General features: G+C 32.9%; 1 protein-coding gene across 2 annotated transcripts in view; it reads right to left on the minus strand.

The window, feature by feature from the left end:
- Window positions 1-1,388: 1,388 nt before the first annotated feature.
- Polr3G (RNA polymerase III subunit G) overlaps window positions 1,389-23,161 on the minus strand; it is a 57,736-nt gene continuing 35,963 nt past the window's right edge. For both annotated transcript variants that reach the window (XM_035375825.2, XM_035375826.2), the window contains exon 5: window positions 1,389-1,616. In XM_035375825.2, the coding sequence (XP_035231716.1) occupies window positions 1,527-1,616 (90 nt within the window). In that variant the 3' untranslated portion in view covers window positions 1,389-1,526. The remainder of the gene's footprint in view (window positions 1,617-23,161) is intronic.

Here is a 23,161-nt window from a genome sequence, read left to right on the forward strand (position 1 = left end):
AAATACTTTTTGTATACAATATTAATAATCTCAGAGTTGTGTGACGCTGCTCATATAATTGGTGTGTGTTATGCATATATCAGTGTAACCACAGTATGTAACAAATAATTGATTGATTCATATATGTGTATGGGCATAAATAAATATATATATGTAAGATAAAAAATATGAAAGGAAACTTCTAAATTTAATTCACTATAACCTCTTTGATTTTCTATTTTCATTTGGGAACTTCATCTATCTGTCTTAAAAATAGCGCTTAAGTCTAAACTGCGTCATTCAAATTAATCATGCAGTCTTACGTAACCCTTAATGCAGATGCCTCTTGACCAATAACCAAATTGTAAACCATAACTAAAAACTGACTCCCTCCCTTCTTTCTCTATGAACTGATGCATCACTTTCGCTTAAGCTTTCCTCCTGGCTACCTTCTTTGTTCAAGGAATCTGTGCTGATCTAACAAAAATGTAGAGCGCATAAGATGCTCGTCCGTATGTGAACCAAATATTGCGAAACCTGATTTGCTTTCCTCAATAATAAAGTTATCTTGAATGCGGACATGTTTGCCTTGCCAAGTTTCTTTGCTACTCATCTATTATGTCACTGCCAAGCTCCAAATCATTCATTTTATATCATGACATATATATATATATATATATTAAGGTGGCCACAGTGTGTGATAAATGTTATTAGTCGAGGGAAAATAATGTAAGAAAGAAAGGATGCATAATTTTCAGTTGCTTTTATGAGTAGAAAAGCTGGTACTGTTCTGTTATCGGGACTAGATTTAGAAACGTATGAATATATGTGCATGTGTATGTATGTGTGTGCATACATGTGTGTATGTATATACACACATACATTTATGCTTACATATATACATTCATACATGAACACATATATCTTTGATTTAGTCTTGATAAAAGAACAATACTGAAAAGTTATGTGAAGAAATGAAATGATTTGATGAAATGAAATATTTATTATTTAAAATCAAGAACTTTTTTTTTTTTTTTTTTTTTTTTTTTTTCATTTAAATACTTAAATGCAGGTATGGCAGAAAAATGCAGGTAAGGAGGTAAGGAACACATGTGTCCTTGTGGTGGAGTGATCAGTACATTTAGCAAGACAATGGTCTTGGTTTTGATTCCCAGTGATGGCACAGTTTATTTTGGATAATTTTTTATCATAAAAACCTAATGACTCAATTAACAGATCAACTTTCTTTATTATACTATGAGGTAACCTCACATTCCACTGCATCTTGCAAAATAAATCTGACTTTTCTTAATTAAATTTGTATTTTATCTTACAAAGCTTATTTGTGAATGCATATATCGAAAGTATCAGATTTTTCTGAGAATAAGAAAGACACCTAGACTCAAAAATAATTTTTTTAAATAAATAAATAATTCCATGTCTGAATTTTAATAAATACAACAAAATATACACCTATAAATTTATAATAAAAATTAATAGCACCATAATTAAGTCATATAAAAGTATATGAATCAATTTTATGGCTTTTAGTAATCATAACCTTCATCGACATTATCATCATCTTCCTCTAAGTAACTTTCTCCATTATCAAAATAATTAGCAGCATAATCTGTTCCCTAGAATAGAAAAGATAAAGTAATTTCAGAGACATTTTATGTTAGTAACTGAAGAAACACTGGATTAAATAAATATTCAAAAAAAGATTTTAGTTGCATAAGTTTACTAGAAGTATATACTGTTGGCCTCGGTGACACATATTTAAGCCTCAGAACACAAAAGCATTATTAACAGATTGAATAATTAATATGAAATTTAACAAAGAAAATCAAAAATACACTTTGAAAGCAAATATAGTTATTTCTATTATTCAATTAAAATGGTTATTTCTATTATCAAATACACTATAACTGTAATATGCATGTTCCTCATAAGCATTACATGACTCAAAATAGTCTTAAAAAAATCAAATATTCTAGCTACAATGCACTTATAACTCTTACTTCTTTGTCAAATAAAGTATAACAATTATTAATGCAGTTAAAACTTAGCAAACAAAAAAAATTCAAGTTACAACAGTTAATTTTAATATGCCTCTCCCCAAAATCTAATTTTTATTTTATTAATTCTGGAATTTATTAATTTTTTAATTTTTATTTTACTTAATTTTGGAATAAAATGTTTTAAATAATTCAAGTACACAGAAACTACTTTTAGAGTGGTACTTTTAGAAGTAGCAGCTTTTGTACATTGTGAATTGGACCCACTAGTCAATAAGCAGTAAAACAATTGAACATTGGTACTTCAACCTGGATTCAAATCCTGGTGAACAGACCGCCTATGTGACAGTTTTCATGGATTATCCCCTTATAATGTGAATACAGGCTAGCTTCCCTTAAAAAGCCCTCCATGACGGCACCTCTCTTTCACCATGAAGCACTGGAAGGCAGATAGCCCTTGGATACTTTGATATAATCTAAATAATCCTTATCCTTGTATGTTACAAGATGCCAAAATTATCACAGCAACACAGATTCTCTATCATCTGTTCAGGATTAAATACAAAATAGCTGGGGCATAAAGCCACTTACAAAAATTAAATTTAAAAAAGAAGTCTCAGTTTAATTAATTTAGATGAAGGAAGTCCATACGTCTATATCAACAAAATCTTATACTAGTTTCAAAGATGTACTGTACCCCGATTATGTGAAGACTTTTATCTTTTCTAACCTAAATTTTTCCTATTTCCTCAACTTTAAGCCAGTTTAATTTTCACGTTTTAAGATTTTACAGAGGACAGCATCTTTTAGAAAGTTTTTTCCGCTGCCATGTTGGAGTTGCCACTCACCGTCCTCATCAGTTATAATTTTTACAGACCGCACAAATTTTAACAAGATAGGACATTTGGAACAAACACAAAAATACTTTTTCTGCTATTGGACACTTTGAAACTTATCGGCTACTTTTTCCAAGAAGTATAACATTTTGCTTCTCTAGAGCAACCTTGAATTCAACTTTCTTTTGCAAGGAACACAGTTTGGAAAAAGATGGTCATATTTAGAATTCAGTAAGTTTATGCTTCATTCAATTTTCGTTTCAAATAGATTTTCAGTTTTTAGCTGTTAAAGGCTCAGATTACATTCTATATTATTTATAGAAATCTCTTCAGAAAGGTTTTTCTTTTCTTAGTATTAAAAGTTTAGGATCGCATAATCGGGGACCACCCAATTTTAGAGTGATGTTTAAATGACAATTTGATTTAAAAGTATATTTGTTTTGTTCTTTAATTTGTAATTGCTTCTGAATATCAGATTTACATTTAATGTTATTTGTTAAAATTTTGTTTTTTTGAGTGGTCAATTTGCAGAAAGTAAAGGGTTTTTTTTTTTTTTTTTTTTTTTTTTTTTAGTCAGTTTGGCATAATGTAATGTTTTATTCTTTTTGGATAGATTTGAGATTCAATTTTCCGGTTTTAAGTGAATTTTAATGTTTTAAATTAAAATTTAATTGAACCTTTTTTTGGTTTTTGATCTCAAATAAATCAGAAGAATGAAACGTATTCAAAACATATTAATTGACTTTTATGAAACTTAAATTCATTTTCCCTTAAGAGTTCTGAATTTGAGTTTCACAAAAAGGAGATTAATTTATATATTTTTTATTTATACCCCCCTCTTCTCATTTTTATTTTTTTGGTTTATTCTACTGATGAAATTACTTACTTTTAATTCTTATTTTAGTTTGATTTGTGTTGATACACTGTTAAATTTCTTATCCACAGTTCCAATTATTAACTGGGCATTGTCTTGTTTTGATTCCAATCATTTATAGAATGCTAGATGCTAGATGCTTTAAGTTTAATATGAGGCGTATTCGGAAACTAAGTACCGTTTTGAAAAAAAAAAAAAAAATATTAAAACAATTTTTTCGAATCCAATTTTATTTTTACATGAAAATACATGTCTTAAACTATTTTTCAACATAGTTTCCGCCAATGATCAAACACTTGTCATAGCGGGTGACCAGTTTTTGTATACCATCGTCAAAGAAACTCCCCCCCCCCCAGTTTCGATAACCACGACTCCAGAGCATTTTTTGTGTCATCGTCAGATCCAAAGCGCTTGCCACCAAGCTCGCGCTTCATGTGCAGGAACAAGTGATAGTCGGACGGCGCCAAGTCCAGGCCATACGGCGGGTGATCAAACTGCTCCCAATGAAACTGTCGAATTAACAATTGAGTGACTCCAGTATGGGGCCGAACATTGTCATGGAGCAACACAATTCCTTTACTAAGCATTCCTCTTCGTTTGTTTTGGATGGCACGCCTTAGTTTTGTTAAAGTCTCACAATATCGTGCCGCATTAATGGTTTCACCTCTGGGAAAAATTTCGGTAAGCAAAACGCCTTTCCTATCCCAGAAGACAGTGCACATGATTTTTTGTGATGACATTGTCACTTTGAACTTTTGTTTTTTCGGAGAATGTGTCTCCATGTTGTTTCGATTCTGGTGTGAAATCACACACCCAAGTTTCATCACCTGTCACAATTTGGTTTAAAAAGTTTTCTCCCTCATCACTGTACCGTGTGAGAAATGTCTTGACTACCAAGTCGCTTTGTTTTGTGAACATCAGTGAGCATTTTTGGAACCCATCGGGAACACAGTTTGAGATAATTCAAGCGGTCAGACACAATTTTGAACAAAACAGTACGTGAAATTTGTAGAAATGACTCTGAAAGAGTTGTCATTGTGAAGCGCCTGTTCTCATGAATTGCTTCATCAACTTTCCTTACCAAATAAATCATCGGTGACAACAGAAGGATGACCATTCCGAGCCTCGGCGTGGACATTTGTTCGACCCGCATTAAACATTCTTACCCACTTTCTCACCATTCCATCACTTATCTCATATTCACCGTAAACTTCTGTCACTTGACGATAAATTTTGGCCGGTTTAACATTCCTCGCGTTCAAAAATTTAATCACGGCACGAATCTCACAGTCAGTGGGAGAACTAATTGTCTTAAACATTTTGAATACGCACAGCAAACTGAAAACACAACATAGAGCAACCAAAATGGCGACAATTGAAAGTGAGTGAACAAGAAAGACTAGTGTGCATGTGGGGGACGCCTACCACAGCGCTGCGACAGCGCTAGAATGAAACGATACTTAGTTTCTGATATACGTATATATATGTATAATTTATTTATAAAAGCAAATTAAATTATCTCTTAGGAAAAGTAAGAAAAAATGCAATCTTTTATGCTATTGAGGAAAAATATTTAAATTATGTGCTAGAGCATAATAATAAGCTTCTTCATACCAACTTAATTCTGTGGAATTAGAGAGCATTTTCAACAACATCACTTCAGCAATATCTCAATACAAATTTTGGATATTATTCCTAATACTAAAGAACAAATTTTTCAAGAGTTACTTCACATCCTTAAGCATCATATGCTCTACTCTTATCGAAAAAATACTTACAAGCTTAAAAAATAACTCAAATAACTCCATTTTTGGATTGCTTTACTGCAGTAAAACACATACAGATAGAAGAGGAGGACGTCTCAACAATAAAAAAAAAATTTACCCACTCTTGATTTTCCAGTATCGGAGACATATGTTCAAAAGGTACTTAATTCTAAAACTTTCCCAAAAAGTTTCTTACATGGTTGTTTTCTTGTAACAATAAATTTCTTTTACTTCTCAATAATTACATTCTTTTGCAAATATACAGATCAATAAAGACCAATTTCTTGATTTTTGTAAATTCAGGCATTTTAATGCAAACAATCCATACAAAAATATTTACTTCAAAATTAATTTTCCACATCCTCAATTTGATAAATTCAACTTCTATCACATTTTCAATAAATGTAAATTTTTTTCCTGTTGATTCACACCAGACCTGTTGCTGCATTTAAATTTCTAAAAGCTTTAAGCAATTTGCTTACTAATCATCATAAACTAGACAATTCTACAGAATATCATTGCAAATTGCCGCAATTCATTTTTAATGTAGATTCTCACCACCACATAAGTTACTGGTAACTTGGATATCATTCAAGGCCCATAGCTTAAAAAGCTCATGAATTTTGGAACTGAGTACAGACCAGTTAGATACGTCAACAAAAATTTTTGCTTCAAAGATATTGAAAAGAGTGGCAACAAATTTATAGTGCAAAATATCAACTGCTATGACTTCAAGGATTTATATACTTCGCTACCTGTTAGAAGAAATCTATATATACTAGCCTTTTTGATCTTCCCACTTTCCTTTGATGCTCTCAATCATTGACTTTAATAGATGAAAAGCATACCTTAAATGCACTATTTGGAATACATTTGTTAACTTTGAAAATCGACTTTCAAACACGTCAAAGCAATCTCAATGGAACTACATACTTGCACCAGTCTGTGCAATCTTTTTCTATTTATTAAAGAATCTGAGTACCAAAAATCTTTGCAAGAAGAATTAACTTACTATGCTGACACATACAGGTATATTGATGATCTAATTATCATTAATAATTTTGACAATATAGAGAATTCTCATATTTATTTAGTGTCAAACTAAATAAAACTAATTCATCGCAAAAAATAGTCAACTATCTGGATCTTCAAATAGCTAACTACACTAAAATAAAAATTTTTTACAAACAAGAAACTAATTTTACTACAAATAAATTAATAAATTGGACTTCTAACATTTCCAGAAAAGTGATTAGTAATACTATCATTAACCACATAACAACACATTAAAAATTTTTGTACAGATACACTAGCTATTCAACAAGAAATTTTGCTTCTTATAAAAATTCTTAGTAACAATTTTGTACCAAATCAATTTATGAACTACTGTCTTAAAAAAGCAGGTGTTAAATACTTTGTCTAATCTTTTTATTGAAGGGTTATGATAATATTTTCCTAAACCTTCTACGCAAATTATCTTAAATGCCTCTCAGTTTAAGGAGTTGTAAATTTTGTAATTATACCTGTAATTATTTATATTTTGTAATATACTGTAGCTCCTGGCTATTTTTACTTTTATTAACAAATGGGCCTACTTAAATTTCTGACTCTTATCTACCACCTGTTACAAGTGAAGATCTTCTCCCTTTCTCTGTAAATTTCAGACCTTTAGCCAGAAATAAATTAATTACCATTATTTGTAAGTTTCAAACTAATTTTCTAGAGAAGTTTTAATATCTAGCTAATTTTACTAAGAAATATTCTCTCACCAACCTCTGGTAACCCAGCCATAACTTCTTTCCACCTTACAACAATGACATTTGACTTGTCTAACTTCTAAACAAGACATCCCTAGATGCATTCCCATGCAATGGACAGAGTACAGCTTAGTCATTCTGTTCGTTTACACTTCTCAAACATGTAAATTTTCTTTAAATCATTTATGGCCATTTTAACGTATATTTTTGAGTATATTTTGATTTTTTAAGTGACCATGTCAGGGAATGATATATTTGCAAGGATTTTATCATTTGAATTTATTTGAACTGTGTTGTGAATCTAATCACCATGTGCTTGATATGCGTTTTTCTTAAATTACAATTTGACTCAGTTTTGTTCTTGCAAATATAGGTGATGAAATATAATTTCTTATGATTATTGATTATTGAACGGGGATTGATTTGTTCCCCTTGATAAATCAATCTCCGTTCAATGAACATATTTTTTCCTTTAAAACATTTAGTTTTTAACAATTATATAATTTTTTATGCTTTTACCAAGTACCTTAATTAATGCTTATTAGTAAGCTCTAGCATGTAATTTGAATATTTTTCTTCGATATGATTAAACATTCCGTTTTCTCTTACTTTTCCTTGGAGACAATTTAATTAAATTTCACAAATAAATTTTATTTCTTATTTTGCAGCTTCTTCATACTTTTTAGTACTTTAAAATTACCTTTTAATTATTCTTTGATTATTTATATATATGTGTGTGTGTGTGTGTAAAATAAAAAATATGTAAATCAGCTTTATAATTTAATTTAATAATAAAACCTTAATTCCTCACTTTTAATTTGGTTATTTCCTCTTTATTCTAAAAATAATAACATTTCTGGACTGCCACAAGCTTGCGAAAAACTGATGACGTTTTCGAAATGCGAACTCTGAGAACTGAAACCTTTTTAAACCAAAACCTTCCTCTTTAGTAATTGCACTGCTTGGATACAATTATGCTCTGCTCTCTATTCGTAATATAAAAAATATACAAATCAGCTTTATAATGTAACTTATTAATTTTAATAGAATAAATAAATAATTCTGTATTTTTAATTTGGTTAGTTCCTCTTTATTCTAAAAATAATATGCTCACGTAATGTCCACACTTTTTTTAACTAAAATTATATCACTAAAATGCAGGTACTGACATTACATGGGTCGTTCAAATGTCGTGTTTTTTCTCGTGAGTTATGTTGGGTGTAAATTTCATTTCAAACAGCCAAGTTAAGTTCTAAGTGGAAGAAAATGGCATAAGTAATTAAAGTGTCAAATTTAACGTTGTCTAATAGCTACCTAACATTTACAAACTTACTTTCTCCCATCCACATATATAATATAAATTACCCCGTTTACATTATCAACACTCGGCGCATATTAGTTCGCAGAGGAGCTCAATATAGAGGTACAAATTAACCAATATTTGCAATTTTAACATTTACTTTTACATAAATTAAATAAAGATTGGTCGTTTTAATAACTTGCATACATTATTTAAAAAAAAATCTGTTCTGATGCACTGCATGAAAATCCATTTTGTTTCATCTTTCACCACAACCGGCCTTTACTTGCCTTGAATTGCGATGTAGAAATGTCTTCTCGTGTCGCAACAAGCGCTCTTATTTTGCCCATTTCCTGTGTTACTATGTTCTCTCGAGCATGTATGTCACGAACATATGCAACTACTTTTTTCGAAGTTCCAGAACTTATATTTTGAACCACGATATGCACGTCTTGTTTTGTTCGTTGCCACCAGTTGATCAGGCTGTTTGCTCCAATTGCGAACACACTTTTTGTCCACCTTATATATTCTTGCTGCTGCTCTTTTTCCATTTTCCTGTGCAAATTCTATGACTTTTAAAGCCGCTGCATAGCTGCTGTATTTTCCCATTTCAAGCATGCTACTTGCTAACTACCCTGAATTCCAAATGATACTATGAAAAAGAAAGTTTGAAATATGTGAATGCTCCGAGAAGGAAGGAGAGAAAAGTAATTTTATTACAAAACAGTATTTTCTGGAAGCCAGTGTAATGAAAAGCCGTTTGGACTGCCTTCATTTATTATAGTATCCACCGAGTGACTTGTTGGCACCTTTGTTATGACTGAACAACAGCTGCAGAATTCAAGGAAAATCTCTGCTTTCCATCCTTGCATCAACCAAAGACAAAACAAATGCATATTCTTTCTTTAAAGATGTTATTGATTAATGTCACTCACTAAAGAGGAAAAAAAGCAATGTTAAAAAAAGTACACTTTAAAGTAAGAAATTCTTTAGTTTTGGGGGTGCGGACACTGTACGGGTCAACTTTTTTTGTTACATAAATTTTATCTATAAAGCTGGGGTGCAGACATTACATGAGCTCAGACATTACACGAGCGTATACGGTAATGACACTTCTAGACTGCATCAGTTCCAGATTAATCTATGCTACAAAGCTTGTGTAACACTGATGACATAGTTATTTCAGAACCTAAACTTTGAGAACTGAAACATTTGTAAACCCAAACCTTCTTCTTTGGAAAGATGCTATACTGGATAAATGCTTACTTCGCTAGTATCTCTGTTTCTGTTTGGACGTCATTTTTGTTTTGCTGTGTTCCCTTTCTATTGCAATAGTATTAAAAAAATACAGTCGTTTCTGGTTAACTGGACCACATCGGGAAGCGATCGTTTTGGTCCTAATAACCGGCTGGTCTGATTACACGAATATGTCCTATGTTGTAAGACGGGACGGGCTATATATAGCAAACAGTAAATGTACATGTACTAAAATGTAATTATGACCTTTATTGTGCGGTACACACATATGGTGAACATACATGTACAAACAAGAAATATAATCGAAAGTTTTTAATTGAGAAAATTAATTTAAAAACAAATTCTAAGAAATGATCTGCACGATACTCAGCATGTGAAGCAAATAAAAACAAGTTCTTACTAAGTTCCAGTCAACATTTGAAGAACTTATCCAATGTGATCTGACGATTGCACGTGAACGAAATCGCCACAAACATCTAATGCAGCAATGAGACTGCCTTCATTTCCCTCCTGCATGAAATACTGACGCAAAGTTTCAATGCACTTCTTCGCATTGCTGTGTTGTCATTTGCACCAACTTATTAGTGGCATCATCATCACTTTCTTGGTCTTCCGAAGCTGTCCTGTGTTTTGCTGCAAATTGAGCAAGGATTGCAGCGCCATAATCTTCATCCGAGCTGTCCAGCATAGCATGATAATATAGCCTCGTTTCAGCAGCATTGTAAATGTTATCTGCTGAAACATTTTCAAGAAGCTTGGGCAGTTTTGTTGATTTCCTTTCTTCAGCACCTACACTATCAGCACTTTCTTTCTCGAGTTTTATGTCATGTCTAGATATAACCATTGAGACAACCAACTGTCCAAAGCTTTAAAGTCCTTGTGGCCAAACTTTTTAGTGAGTTCTTCTGCTTTGCATTTTAACATTGGGCTGCTTACTTACACAGCTCATCCAGTAACAATGGCAAACCATTCATTAAGGACCTCATCAACGTCTGGATCCTTGCCTTCATGTTTCCATTTTCTGGAAGTTCCTCTTTGTCCTTCACATTGTGCCCATTCTTCTCGCAGATCATTCTCTTGTTTTATCAAGTGCAAAATTGCAATCTTTTGCTAATCCGGTAATTTCCACCAACTGACACTGACTAGTGTTTCGTGGTTGTTACTTGATCATATGAAGGAAACCAATTTTTTTCAGCTAACGTCAACTCCTGTTGTGGCATTTTGGCAGGGAAGACAAGACACGCGCACAGTTCACTGACTAAAGTGGTCTGTAGAAACCTTACTGTTTCAGGGTCAAGATGTTGAGGTTAGGAGGGAGATAAAATGCTCACCATTCAAAGCTTTGGCACTAAAATCATCCCAAAAGGGTGATGAAATGATAGCTTTCTTGTGTAAACTCTAATTATGATTGACAGGTGGGAATTCCTTTCAGGTGGAGCCGGACACTCTATTGTTCATTTCCTCGAAAATCGGAGACATAGTGGGACCAATAACATCACTGGCAGCTACTGCTGGCTCTGTTTTAAAAAAGTTCAAAGAAAATGGTGCACGTGTTCACCTCCCACTGGTTTTGCTCTGGTCATGCACAATCCTCCCATATGTTGCGGACCACCTGTACATTTGCTATACGTGGCCAACTTGTGGCTTCTGTTTCTTATTCGTTCTCACATTTTTTGGTCCGATTAAACATAATTTCGGTCCAAATAAGCAAATAATATTAGGCTTATGTACATAGGATTTGTTTCGGTTCTTTAGGATTTGGTCCGAAAAAGCAGATGATCCAATTAACCGGATTCGACTGTATTCTGAAAATAGGCACAATTAGAGTGCCAAGTGAACTATGGATATAAATAAATAGAAATGGAATTAAAACCGCCTTGACTGACTGCCAAATTTTTAGTCATTACGAATTCTACATTCTGAATATCAAGTATCTACGCCATCAGTATTTCAGAGTTTCTAGGTCTCAGTGTTCTCACTTCAGTACTTCTAAATTTTGGTTTCATTACACACACATACAGTCAAAAGTCGTTAATTTGGACACCCATAATCCGGACCTCAAAGCTAAAAACTTTCTGCGCATGCGCCGCGTTGGTACATGCGCACAGGCGTTTTACGCGTGCGCGTAAGACCTTGACTACTGCGCATATGCGTGTGCGCAAGTGCAGAATACATTTTCGCCTGCGCATTTAATGTATAACGAACGGTGTAAGCTAAAATTATCTAATTATCTATTTCAGTTAATGTTAATAATTGCGTTGTTCCTTAATCTTCGAATTGGATCCTGCTTATTATTTTTTGAAGACTGTAAGAGCAATTTTATAAAAGTAAACTTGAACTTTCGATTATGTCAAATAGAATTTCCGATGCTGGAACTTCCAAAGGATCTACAAAACGAAAGTATGTTTCGATGTTCAACAAACAAAAAGTGGAATTGCTGCAAAAAATGATAAAGACATGAAGAATGTGACAGAGAGGTTAGTGAAAACGAAAAAATTTCGATTGACAAGTTAGTCGGTATTCTCGGCACAGCAATTAACGGGACTTGAACAGCGGAACTTTGTAACTGATCAAGAAATTATGTCTTTTTATAGAATTAAAGAGAATGTATTATCACATAAAAAACGAAGCAACTTAAACAACTTACATTGAGAGAAATGTTTAATAAAGTAAACAAATAAATATTAAGCTTTTTTTTTTTTTTTTTTTTTTTTTTGTAAATTTTGATACCCTTTAGATCATAATTGTTCTTTATTTCATAAATTACGGTTTCATATTTTTAATTTTAGAATTTCTGCATGCCATCTTACGAGACTTAAACTGATGATCTATAATCCGGAAAAATTGATAATCCGGAATCGCCGAAGTCCCGACGAGTCCGGATTAACGACTTTTGACTGTATATGACTTTTATTTAGTTGTGGATGATTTGATATTACATGATATATTGACTAGAAAAGGCACCAAATTTTTGACAAAAGAGTGGAATTTTTAAAAAGTATAACTAGCTTGATGTTTAAGACATCATTTTATTTTCAGAATAAACAATTCTTTGGAAGTACATTGTTAGACATCACATAGCACAATGGTTGCAATCTGCACCAAATAATTTTATATAAAGGGAAAATACTGCAGATCAGCAAATGCAGGTTATGCAGGCAGCATCAGAAGAGAAATGTGTAGTAAGCAGCTGGCAGCCATTTAAAGGCTTTGATCCTTTGTTTTAATCCTAAGCAACAATTCACACTGCAGAGAAATGAGGACACAGAAATAGTATGATGATATGGAATGTTGAAAAGGGGATATATTTGAATAGAAAGTAGAAATTTAAAAGACTATTGCCAATTAAGTTAGTAATTTTTTCTAATTAAATTTAAATTAATATATTTTTTTTTTACATTTTTGTATCTTATATATATATGTATAAGGATATAAAAATCTAAAGGAAAATAATATATGTATATATTTGCATAGAAGACACCGGTACGTTTTACTTTCGATAGTCGTCATAACTGAGGGTGAATGCGTACAGACGAAGCTAACAGAAACTGGATTTTGATGAATCACCAATCTTTATTTTCACACATATCAAATTATTTTGGCAGACATCTTTTCAATCATAGTTAAATACAGTAATTTTTATGTACACGGGTTTTAAAAGTACGACATAAGCATCTTATACAGGAAAGCATAGCGGTGTGGAAATGTTGGCAGGGCAGATGTGAGGAAAAGGAATGATGTAGTTGCTTGCATAGTAGTATTTATATTTAGTAGGTACATAAGTATAACTAAGCTGTGATAAGTTAATTTTAGGTTTTAGTTCCTTTTTCAAGCAGCGTTATGTAACATGGAAAGATCTCAAATTTGGGAAAACAGATGAACTTAGGGGGGAGATCACAAAATTTAGAATAGTCAATTTTGAGGTTTCCAATTATTTGGATGCATAGCCATCATATTTTATTATATCTTATGTATATGTGTGTTTGTGTACAAATTTTTAACCTTTGCTTAAAAAAACAGGAAAATAGTAGTAATGTTTTCTTTGAAATAATGCAAATCAGTTAACAAAATTTCAACTGTGATTTCATCTATACTAACTTTATGTGTTCTAACTCTAGTATCTAACTAAGTATCAAATACAGTCAAAAGTCGTTAATTCGGACACCCATAATTCAGAATGATCTATAATCTGGACCTCAAAGCTACAAACTTTCTGCACATGCCTTGTACAGACGCATGTAAGGCCGTAAGACCTTTACGGCTGCGAATATGCGTGTGCGTGTGCGCAAAATACGTTTACGAATGCGAGTTTAATGTAAAATGGACGGTATAAGCTAAGCTAAAATTATCTAATTCAGTTAATGTTGCAGATTGCGTTGTTCCTTAATCAGCGAATTGGATTCGGCTTATTATTTTTTGCAGACTGTTAGAGCAATTTTATAAAAGTAAGCTTGAAATTTCGATTATGTCAAATAGAATTTCTGATATATATTTACTAATATGTAAAGGATCTACAAAGTGAAAGTATGTTTCGAAGTGCATTAAACAAAAAGTGGAATTGCTGCAAAAAAATGGATAAAGGCATATCCTTTGTTTATCTAAACATTAACATTTGTTTATCTAAACTTTGTTTATCTTTAACGCGCGCAATGAATTGGAAGTTGATCTGTCAGCACTATCCTTATCTTCAGCGCAGATGTTTTTACTTTATTTGGCTTATAATTCCTTACTAAATGTAGTATTTCATCTCGATGTACTCCGTCTTTGATATGATTTAAATCAAATTCCTCGTCTTTATAATTCACTTCCGATAGTGAAGAAAGTGACAGAGGTTATCGAAAACGAAAAAATTTCGATTGACAAATTAGTCGGTATTCTCGACACAGCAATTAGGACTTGAACAGCAGAACTTTGTAACTGAACAAGAAATTATGTCTGTTTATAGAATTAAAGAGAATGTATTATCACATAAAAAACGAAGCAACTTAAACAACTTACATTGAAAGAAATAAGTAAAATTTTTTAAATATTAATAAAGTAAACAAATAAATGTTAAGCTTTTTTTTTTTTTTTTTTTTTTTTTTTTTTTTTTTTAATTTTGATATCCTTTAGATCATAATTGTTCTTTATTTCATAAATTACGGTTTCATATTTTTAATTTCATAATTTTTGCATGCCATCTTACCAGATTTAAATTGATGATCTATAATCCAGAAAAATCGATAATCCGGAATCGACGAAGTCCCGACGAGTCCAGATTAACGACTTTTGACTGTATAGCATTTACCCATTACAGACTTAAGGCAACAATTCTAGGTAAATGGTAACATCATTCTCGAAAAGGAAAGTAACATTATCAGGGGTGATGGTGACACCATTTCAAAAATTCTAAAAATAACCTTGGAGTAAATACTCTACACAATTCAAGATATTAACATGATGTGCACACACATTCTCAAGCAAATTTGTTAACAAAGCAAAAAAAATATTTTTTAAAATGTATTAAAGCTTAATATGTGTTTCACAACTTCATTTCACAAAGTTACTTTTCTTGGGGAAGAGGGGAAAAGGTAGGTTCTCAACAATTTTTTAAATACTTGTTAAGTTTAGCTCATTTTTTAAAAAGAGGTAGGTTTAAGCTCTGAGAATTACGGTGTTTATATTTTTCTCTACTAAGAACTGAAAGTTCCCCATGATAAACAAAATAGTTTGATGCAAGCAACAGCTTTTCCATTAACCCTTCAAGTTATTAGATTACAACCTGAAGTATACACTGCAGGTACTGGTGCAGAGCAGTTGCTAGTAGGAAAAGAAAGTGGTTCATGGAATGTAAAGGATTTTGTAAGCTGTCTAACTATTCAATAAATTTTCTCTAAAATCTTTACCAACAGGATCTTGAGAGGACTTTTGTGCCAGCAAAACTTCAAATATATTTGTGTTTATTTAGAATAAATAATATTTCACAATCTGCACAGAATCTAGCTCATCACTGATTCTAGGAGTGATACTGGCACCTGGGTACCTGTGCCGAAGACCCTACCCCATGTAGAACAATTTACCTTCCTAATCGTTACAAGAGAGAACTAAAAAAGAGACTGCAGCCGACTGAATTTACAGAGATGTAATAAGAATTAGATAATTGAACATGAGACAGCACCCTACATTTGTAGACCAGAACAGCCAGTTCGAGCAAGTGATTTGGCTAGAAAAATAGAAATAGAATGGCATAGGCAGTTATGAGCCAAATGGCACATTAGGTAATTACATAAACAGGAGAGAGGTGAGGAGCAACACTGCATAAATGAGATATAAAAACTAATTATATACAGATACATAGGTATAACAAATACAATTTAACATATATAATTACTGAGGGCAGCCATTGGCCTATTACTATTTGCTAAATCATTGGAATCATAAGAACAGATTTTAATAAGTGGGTTGTTTATAGACTTCTGTCTCTCATGGAATTTTTTTGCATGAAATAGTGATGAGTCCTAAGCTGAACAATGTTTAGTTCTTCGTAAATCTGGTTATTACTTAGGTACCACAGGTGCATCAACAATCTGCTGCAGAACACAAGTGTTCCGTCTTTTTGGTAGATAGGTGGCGCTCTTGATGCGCGCCGATGAAAAATATATCACTTGACGCTTGAACATGAAGAATGACGCATGTCATATTTATTTGATGCTTGATTATGTTTCATGGCCGCTATAAGCGGAAGTAATATAAGTTTATCGTTAATAAATGTTATTTCTATGTTCTAAGAGATATTGAAGTTTTGATTTTAAATTCTAATGCTCTCCCAACCTTGACTCCTGAAACGAAACGATCTTTGAATTTATAACTCATGAAGAGAGACACCACATACATATACAATACATAGACAATATATACGTATGTATATATTGTCTATGTATTGTATATGTATACATACATAGACAATATATACGTATGTATAGACAATATATACATACGTATATATTGTCTGGGGTCTGAAACCCGCGAAAAGGGGAATTACCTTTTGAAAGGTAAGACTTTTGATTCATTTGTTCTTGGTATCGATCTTTGAAAACGAAACATAATGGATGATTTAGCAAAAGAGAAAAAGAAACGTGCTATTGTACGTAGTAAAGTTACTACACTTCTAAATAAACTTGAGAAATTATTATCGGAAGAATTAAGTAAAGAACATCTAGAAGATTTAAATTCATCATATGAATTGTTAATTGAATACCATGAGAAACTTAAAACTCTTGACTCAAAGATCGATGCTCTCATGATTGATGAAAAATAATATGATAACGAACTACTTGTATGTGAAGAATATGATGAAAAAATTATAACGTTTAAAGCTAAGATTGTTAGTAAAGTAAAGAAAATTAACAGTAATGAAGTTGTTGAAAGAAGTACGAGGGCTATCCAGAAAGTAGATTACGTTTTGGAATAAAAAAATAAACAAAGTATAGGAAACAAATTTTATTATATACAGATGAAAGCCACACTCAAATACTACTTTTCTACATAGTCACCATACAAATTAAGGCATTTATCGTAGCGATGTACGAGCTTGGAAATTCCTTCGTCGAAAAATTCGGCCGCCTGCGCCTTCAACCACTTCGTTACCTCTTCTTGCAGCTGGAATCCATCTTGCACAAAACTTGTGGTAACCAAGCTTTTCGCTGATGATTTCGTGCAGCAAACTTCGCGAAATTTGTGGAAAACTCAAAGAAAGTTCCGTTATTGTGAAATTTCGATTTTCACGGACTTTAGCATCGACTTTTTCGAGAAGTTCGGCGGTCACTATGCTGGGTCTCCCACTTCGATCTTCGTCGTGAACATTGGTTCGGCCATTTTGAAATCTTATGACCCACTGACGCACTCCACCTTCAGTGATAATGTTGTCCCCATACACTTCACGAAGCTGCCGATAGATTTCTATCGGTTTACAGTTTTTTGCAGTCAGAAACCTTATTACTGAGCGCAGCTCGCGGGATTTTCAATTAACGCAGACATTTCAAACCGTCACAGTATCTGAACGGAGCACAGCACGAACCTCTCACTAGCACGGCTAGATGCAGACTGAGCTGCGCAACGCTCTGACCCCAAGATGGCCGCGCTAGCCCCGCCCCTAGCGGACACAGACGGAAACGTAATCTACTTCCTGGATGGCCTACGTATAATTACAACTAGTAATGGTATTAGTAGTACTCTGAATGGTAATAATGTTGTTACAAGTAGTGCTTCAGTAAAGTTACCTAAATTAAATATTGAAAAATTTGCTGGTGATCCCAGTAAATGGCTCGAATTCTTTAATTCGTATGATAATGCGAATTAAAGAATCTAATCCAAGTTTATCTAAATCCATTCTAATCCAAGTTTATCTAAAATAGATAAGTTTACATATTTGAAAAGTTTATTATCTGGTTCAGCATATAATTGTGTTTCTGGTTATGCTTTATCTGAAGAAAATTATGATCTATGCATTAAAAGTTTAGAAGAGAGGTTTGGTCGTAAAGATGTTATTATATCAAAATTCATGCAGATGTTGTTACAGTTAGAACCAGTTAAAAGTTCTTCAAATGTTTTTGAGTTAAGAAAGCTCTATGATCAGTTACAAATCTGCGTTAGAAATTTAAGTAGTTTAGATGTTACTAGCGGTTCATACGGACAGTTATTGAACCCAATAATTCTTAAATTGTTACCTGAAGATTTAGCTCTTGAATTCCATAGAAAAAGAACATCTAACCAAAATATAGAAGTAAGTGAATTAATAGAGTTCATTAAAATAGAAACTGAATGCCGAGAAGCAAGTATTTTGATTAATAGCTCAAAAGGTAATAAATACACAGGGGTTAATCCTAAACAAGGGTTAAAAAATTATAAAGTCAAATCACAAGCTTCTGCTTTTAACACATCGGTAAAAATGTTTTGCATATTCTGCAAATCAAACGAACATACATCTGCCGGATGTTTGAAATTTTCCGACGAACAAAAACGAAAGAAATTAAAACATGAAGGTCGCTGTTACAGATGCTTTCTGAGATCACATTTGCGGTCATTTTGTCATTCAAAAATACAACCATGCGAAAATTGTAACGACAAAAATCGTAATAAACTTTTCTGCCGTTTGAAATCGAAAGAAATGGAAGATGTTATCTCCGCAGATACGCAAAATAAAACTTTAGTATCTACTTCCCACTGTAACACTCTAAAACCTGAAAATAGTGTGCTTTTACAGACATGTTCTGTTATTGCTCAAAGCAAAAATAAATCGAGAATCGTAAGATTATTAATTGATTCAGGTAGTCAACGAAACTTCATCACCCACAAGTTAGCGCGCGATTTAGAATTGCAAGTCATTAGAAAAGAATTTCTAACAATTTATTCGTTTGGAAATCAGCGCGGTAACTCGCAAGAATTTGATGTATATAGTCTAAAAATAAAAAATAAAAACGATGATCGCTGCCTTGTTGTAGAAGCTATCGGAATAGAATTAATATCATCAATAGAATTCCAGGCGCCATCAACATGTCAAAACATTAAAGAATTTATGACTAAAAAGGGCTTGGAACTTTCGGATACAAGTCCCGTTAATGAGAACATAAATATTCTGCTTGGCGCGGAGCATTTCTGGTATATACAAACAGGAAGTAATTCAATGATAAATGATGGTTTGTTTATAGTACCGACCATATTTGGATACACAGTGATGGGTAAAGTAAAAAATAATAATACTCAAATTAATGCGTTGTTTTTATCTGCCGTTGAAGGAAACACATTTGATTTGCAGTCATTTTGGAAATTGCATTCGCTAGGAATTGAAAATGAAAACAAAACATTTTCGGAAACTGATTTGGATACTATTAAGCATTTTAACGACAGTTTAAAATTTAATAACGGCAGATACGAAACAAAACTCTTTTGGAAGGACAATAAATCACAACTCGCTGATAATTTTTTCGTTGCTAAACAACGATTTCTAGGACTTAAGCATAAATTGAAGGGAAATGATTTCCTATATAATGAATATAATAATATAATTAGAGAACAAGTTGAAAGGGGGATTGTTGAACAATGTAAGTTTGTTGAAAATGAATCTAACTGTTATTATATGCCTCATAGGCCCATTATACGTGAAGGAAAAGTAACAACAAGAATAAGAATAGTTTATGATGCCTCTTCTAAGTCTGAAGGAGCTAAATCATTAAATGAATGTTTGATATCAGGCCCTAATTTAAATCCTAACTTGTTGGATATAATTTTAAAATTTCACGTACATAAAGTTGCATTTTGTGCAGACATAGAGAAGGCTTTCCACCAAATTCAAATTGATAGTGAAGATAGAAATTTTTTAAGGTTCTTGTGGTTTGATCATTCTTACGACGATACTGACAATAGTTTAGGCTTTAAGGTTTTCCGAATGTGCCGAGTGCCGTTTGGAATGACAACAAGTCCGTTTATTTTGTCCGCCACTATCAAACATCATATTAAGGGTTATGGAAAAAAATATAGCAAAGCTGTTGACATGTTAAATAAGTCCTTATATGTTGATGACCTTATCCATGGAGCAGACTCTGTTGAAGAAGTTTTCTCATTATCAACTGATGCAGTTAAAATTCTTCAAGACGCTGGTATGAACTTAAGAAAATTTGAATCAAATTCCGTATCTTTACAAAATCATTGGCAAGATTTTGGTTTAATTAATAAGGAAGATAATTTGGATAAGAAAATGTTAAAGGTGTTGGGAATAATTTGGGATTTGGATGAGGACACATTGAAATTAGATGTACAAGAACTTTTACAACCAGTTGACTGGAAACACGTTACGAAGCGAAAAGTATTACAGATTGTGGCAAAAATTTATGACCCAGTTGGATTCATTGCACCCTTTGTTATCAGAATAAAATTCTTATTACAAGAGTTATGGGAATTGGGTATTGATTGGGACACAATTTTGCCCAGTTATTTGAGTGAAAAATTTAAAACTTGGTACTTTGAAATTGAAGTTATTCTCAACTTGTGTATTCCTAGAAAATACATATTAAATGATGAATGTGTAAATTTCGATAAAATAGAGCTTTTTGTCTTTTGTGACGCCAGCCTCAAGGGATATGGAGCTGTTGCATATTTTCGTGATCCTGATTCTTGCTGAACGTCTTTTGTTCTTTCAAAGAGCCGTGTATCCCCACTTAAAAAATTAACCTTGCCTCGTTTAGAACTTATGGGAGCTATTATTGTCGCAAGAATAGTTAAATATTTAAGGGAATTATTTAATATCCAAGAAGATAATGTATTTTGTTTTAGTGACTCTAAAATTGTTCTTCACTGGATCAGGGGTACCGCTGATAAATGGAAACCCTTTGTTGCTAATCGTGTACGTGAAATACAAGATGTTGTATCACCTTCACAATGGAAATACTGTAAGGGAAATGACAATCCGGCTGACATAGTTTCACGTGGATTAAGAGCTTCTGATCTAGTGGAAAATAAACTTTGGTTCAATGGACCAGTGTGGTTAAAAGAGAAAAATGTACCTTCATCATGTTTTGATCCTTTGATCGAACCTATGGTGGAAGAGGTACAGGTAGAACAGCGTCAAACTACTGTATGTTCTGTTATTAGCCGAGAGGCTGAATTTGAATTGACATCCAGGTTTTCATCCTGGAAAAAATTGAAACGCGTAACTGCATGGTGTTTAAGATTCTGCCACAATATTAAACCTACATGTGTAAAACTCAAGGGTTTTTTTAACAGTTCAAGAATTGGATAAGGCAAGCAATTTGATTTTTAAAATCATGCAAAATTCCGAATTTAGAGAAGAAATTAGACTTTTGAAGGCAAGGTAGAAATTGAATCTCAGCAGTAAAATCCTGAAATTAAATCCTTTTCTTGATAGAGAAGAAATCCTTAGAGTCGGTGGTAGACTCTGTAACTCGAATCTTTCAGAAAATACAAAGTATCCAATCATTCTTCCCAAAAGTCACCAAGTTACTGAATTGATAGTCAAACACTTTCATGAAGTGAACCTTCACGGAGGAGCCACATTAACATTATCTGCTTTGCGACAGAAATATTGGATCGTTAATGGCCGAGAAATTGTAAGAAAAATAATTTGGAAATGTATAAAATGTTTTAAAAATCGAACAAGCACATCCAGTCAGATAATGGACGACCTACCTGCTTCTCACGTATTGCCGGATAGAACATTCTCGAATACAGGACTAGATTTTGCAGGCCCCTTTTTAATTAAAGCTAGGAAAGGAAGAGGAGGAACAAGATATAAATGTTACGTTTGCCTTTACATATGCTTCACCACAAAGGCCATTCACCTAGAAGTGTTCAGTGATCTAACAAATGAAGCATTCCTAGCATCTCTGAAAAGATTTGTGTCACGCAGAGGAAAACCCAAGAAAATCTTTTCCGATAGAGGCACGAACCTCGTTGGGGCTGATCGAGAATTAAGAAGATACATAGCTACACTTTCCTCTGACGAAGCATTTCAAAACTACCTGAGCGGTGAAAATATTCAATGGCTTTTCAATCCTCCTGCTGCCCCACACTTTGGAGGCCTTTGGAGGCTGGAGTGAAACAAATGAAGATTCACTTAAAGCGGACTATTGGGACCCAGGTTCTGACATACGAAGAATTTCACACCTTAATTACACAGATCGAGGCGTGTTTGAATTCAAGGCCAATAGTTTCCATCTCATCTGACCCTGAAGATTTTAATCCTTTAACACCTGGACATTTCCTAATTGTGACTACATTAACAGCAATTCCTGAACCTGATCTTACAAATCATAAGCTAACTCCTGCTGAAAGATGGAAATTGACTCAGCAAATTTTTCAGAGCTTTTGGAAACGTTGGTCTAGAGATTATCTTGCACAATTACAAGGGCGTAGTACCAAATGGTTGAGGGATAAACCAAATTTAGCCCTCAATGACTTAGTCTTGATAAAGGACGAAAATTTGCCTCCATTAAAGTGGTGACTTGGACGAGTAATTGAACTATATCCTGGTGCTGATGGAAAAGTTCGTGTTGTGAAACTAAAAACTTTATTGGGCGAAATGAAGCGTCCTATACATAAACTTTCCCGCTTACCATTGAGTGAATAAGACTCTAAAAAAAAACACCATTAATTGCATATTCATAATTTGTGTCTTTATTATTATTATTAATTCAATTATGTTTCAGATTCAGAGAATGGACCACAATTGTGGATTATGGTAATTTAGCAGTTTCATTATTTTGTTTTCCTTCTAGAGATTGTAAGTATGTTTTATTTGTAAAATTTTGTGCTAAATTTAATGTTGTTATTTAATTTAAATTTGTCATTATGCATTTTTATTTTATATGATATACTGTTGAA

The sequence above is a fragment of the Stegodyphus dumicola genome, chromosome 8, assembly GCF_044657685.1.
Source record: "Stegodyphus dumicola isolate Sdum_Otavi_A_Nest chromosome 8, ASM4465768v1".
Taxonomy (NCBI): Eukaryota; Metazoa; Arthropoda; class Arachnida; order Araneae; family Eresidae; genus Stegodyphus; species Stegodyphus dumicola.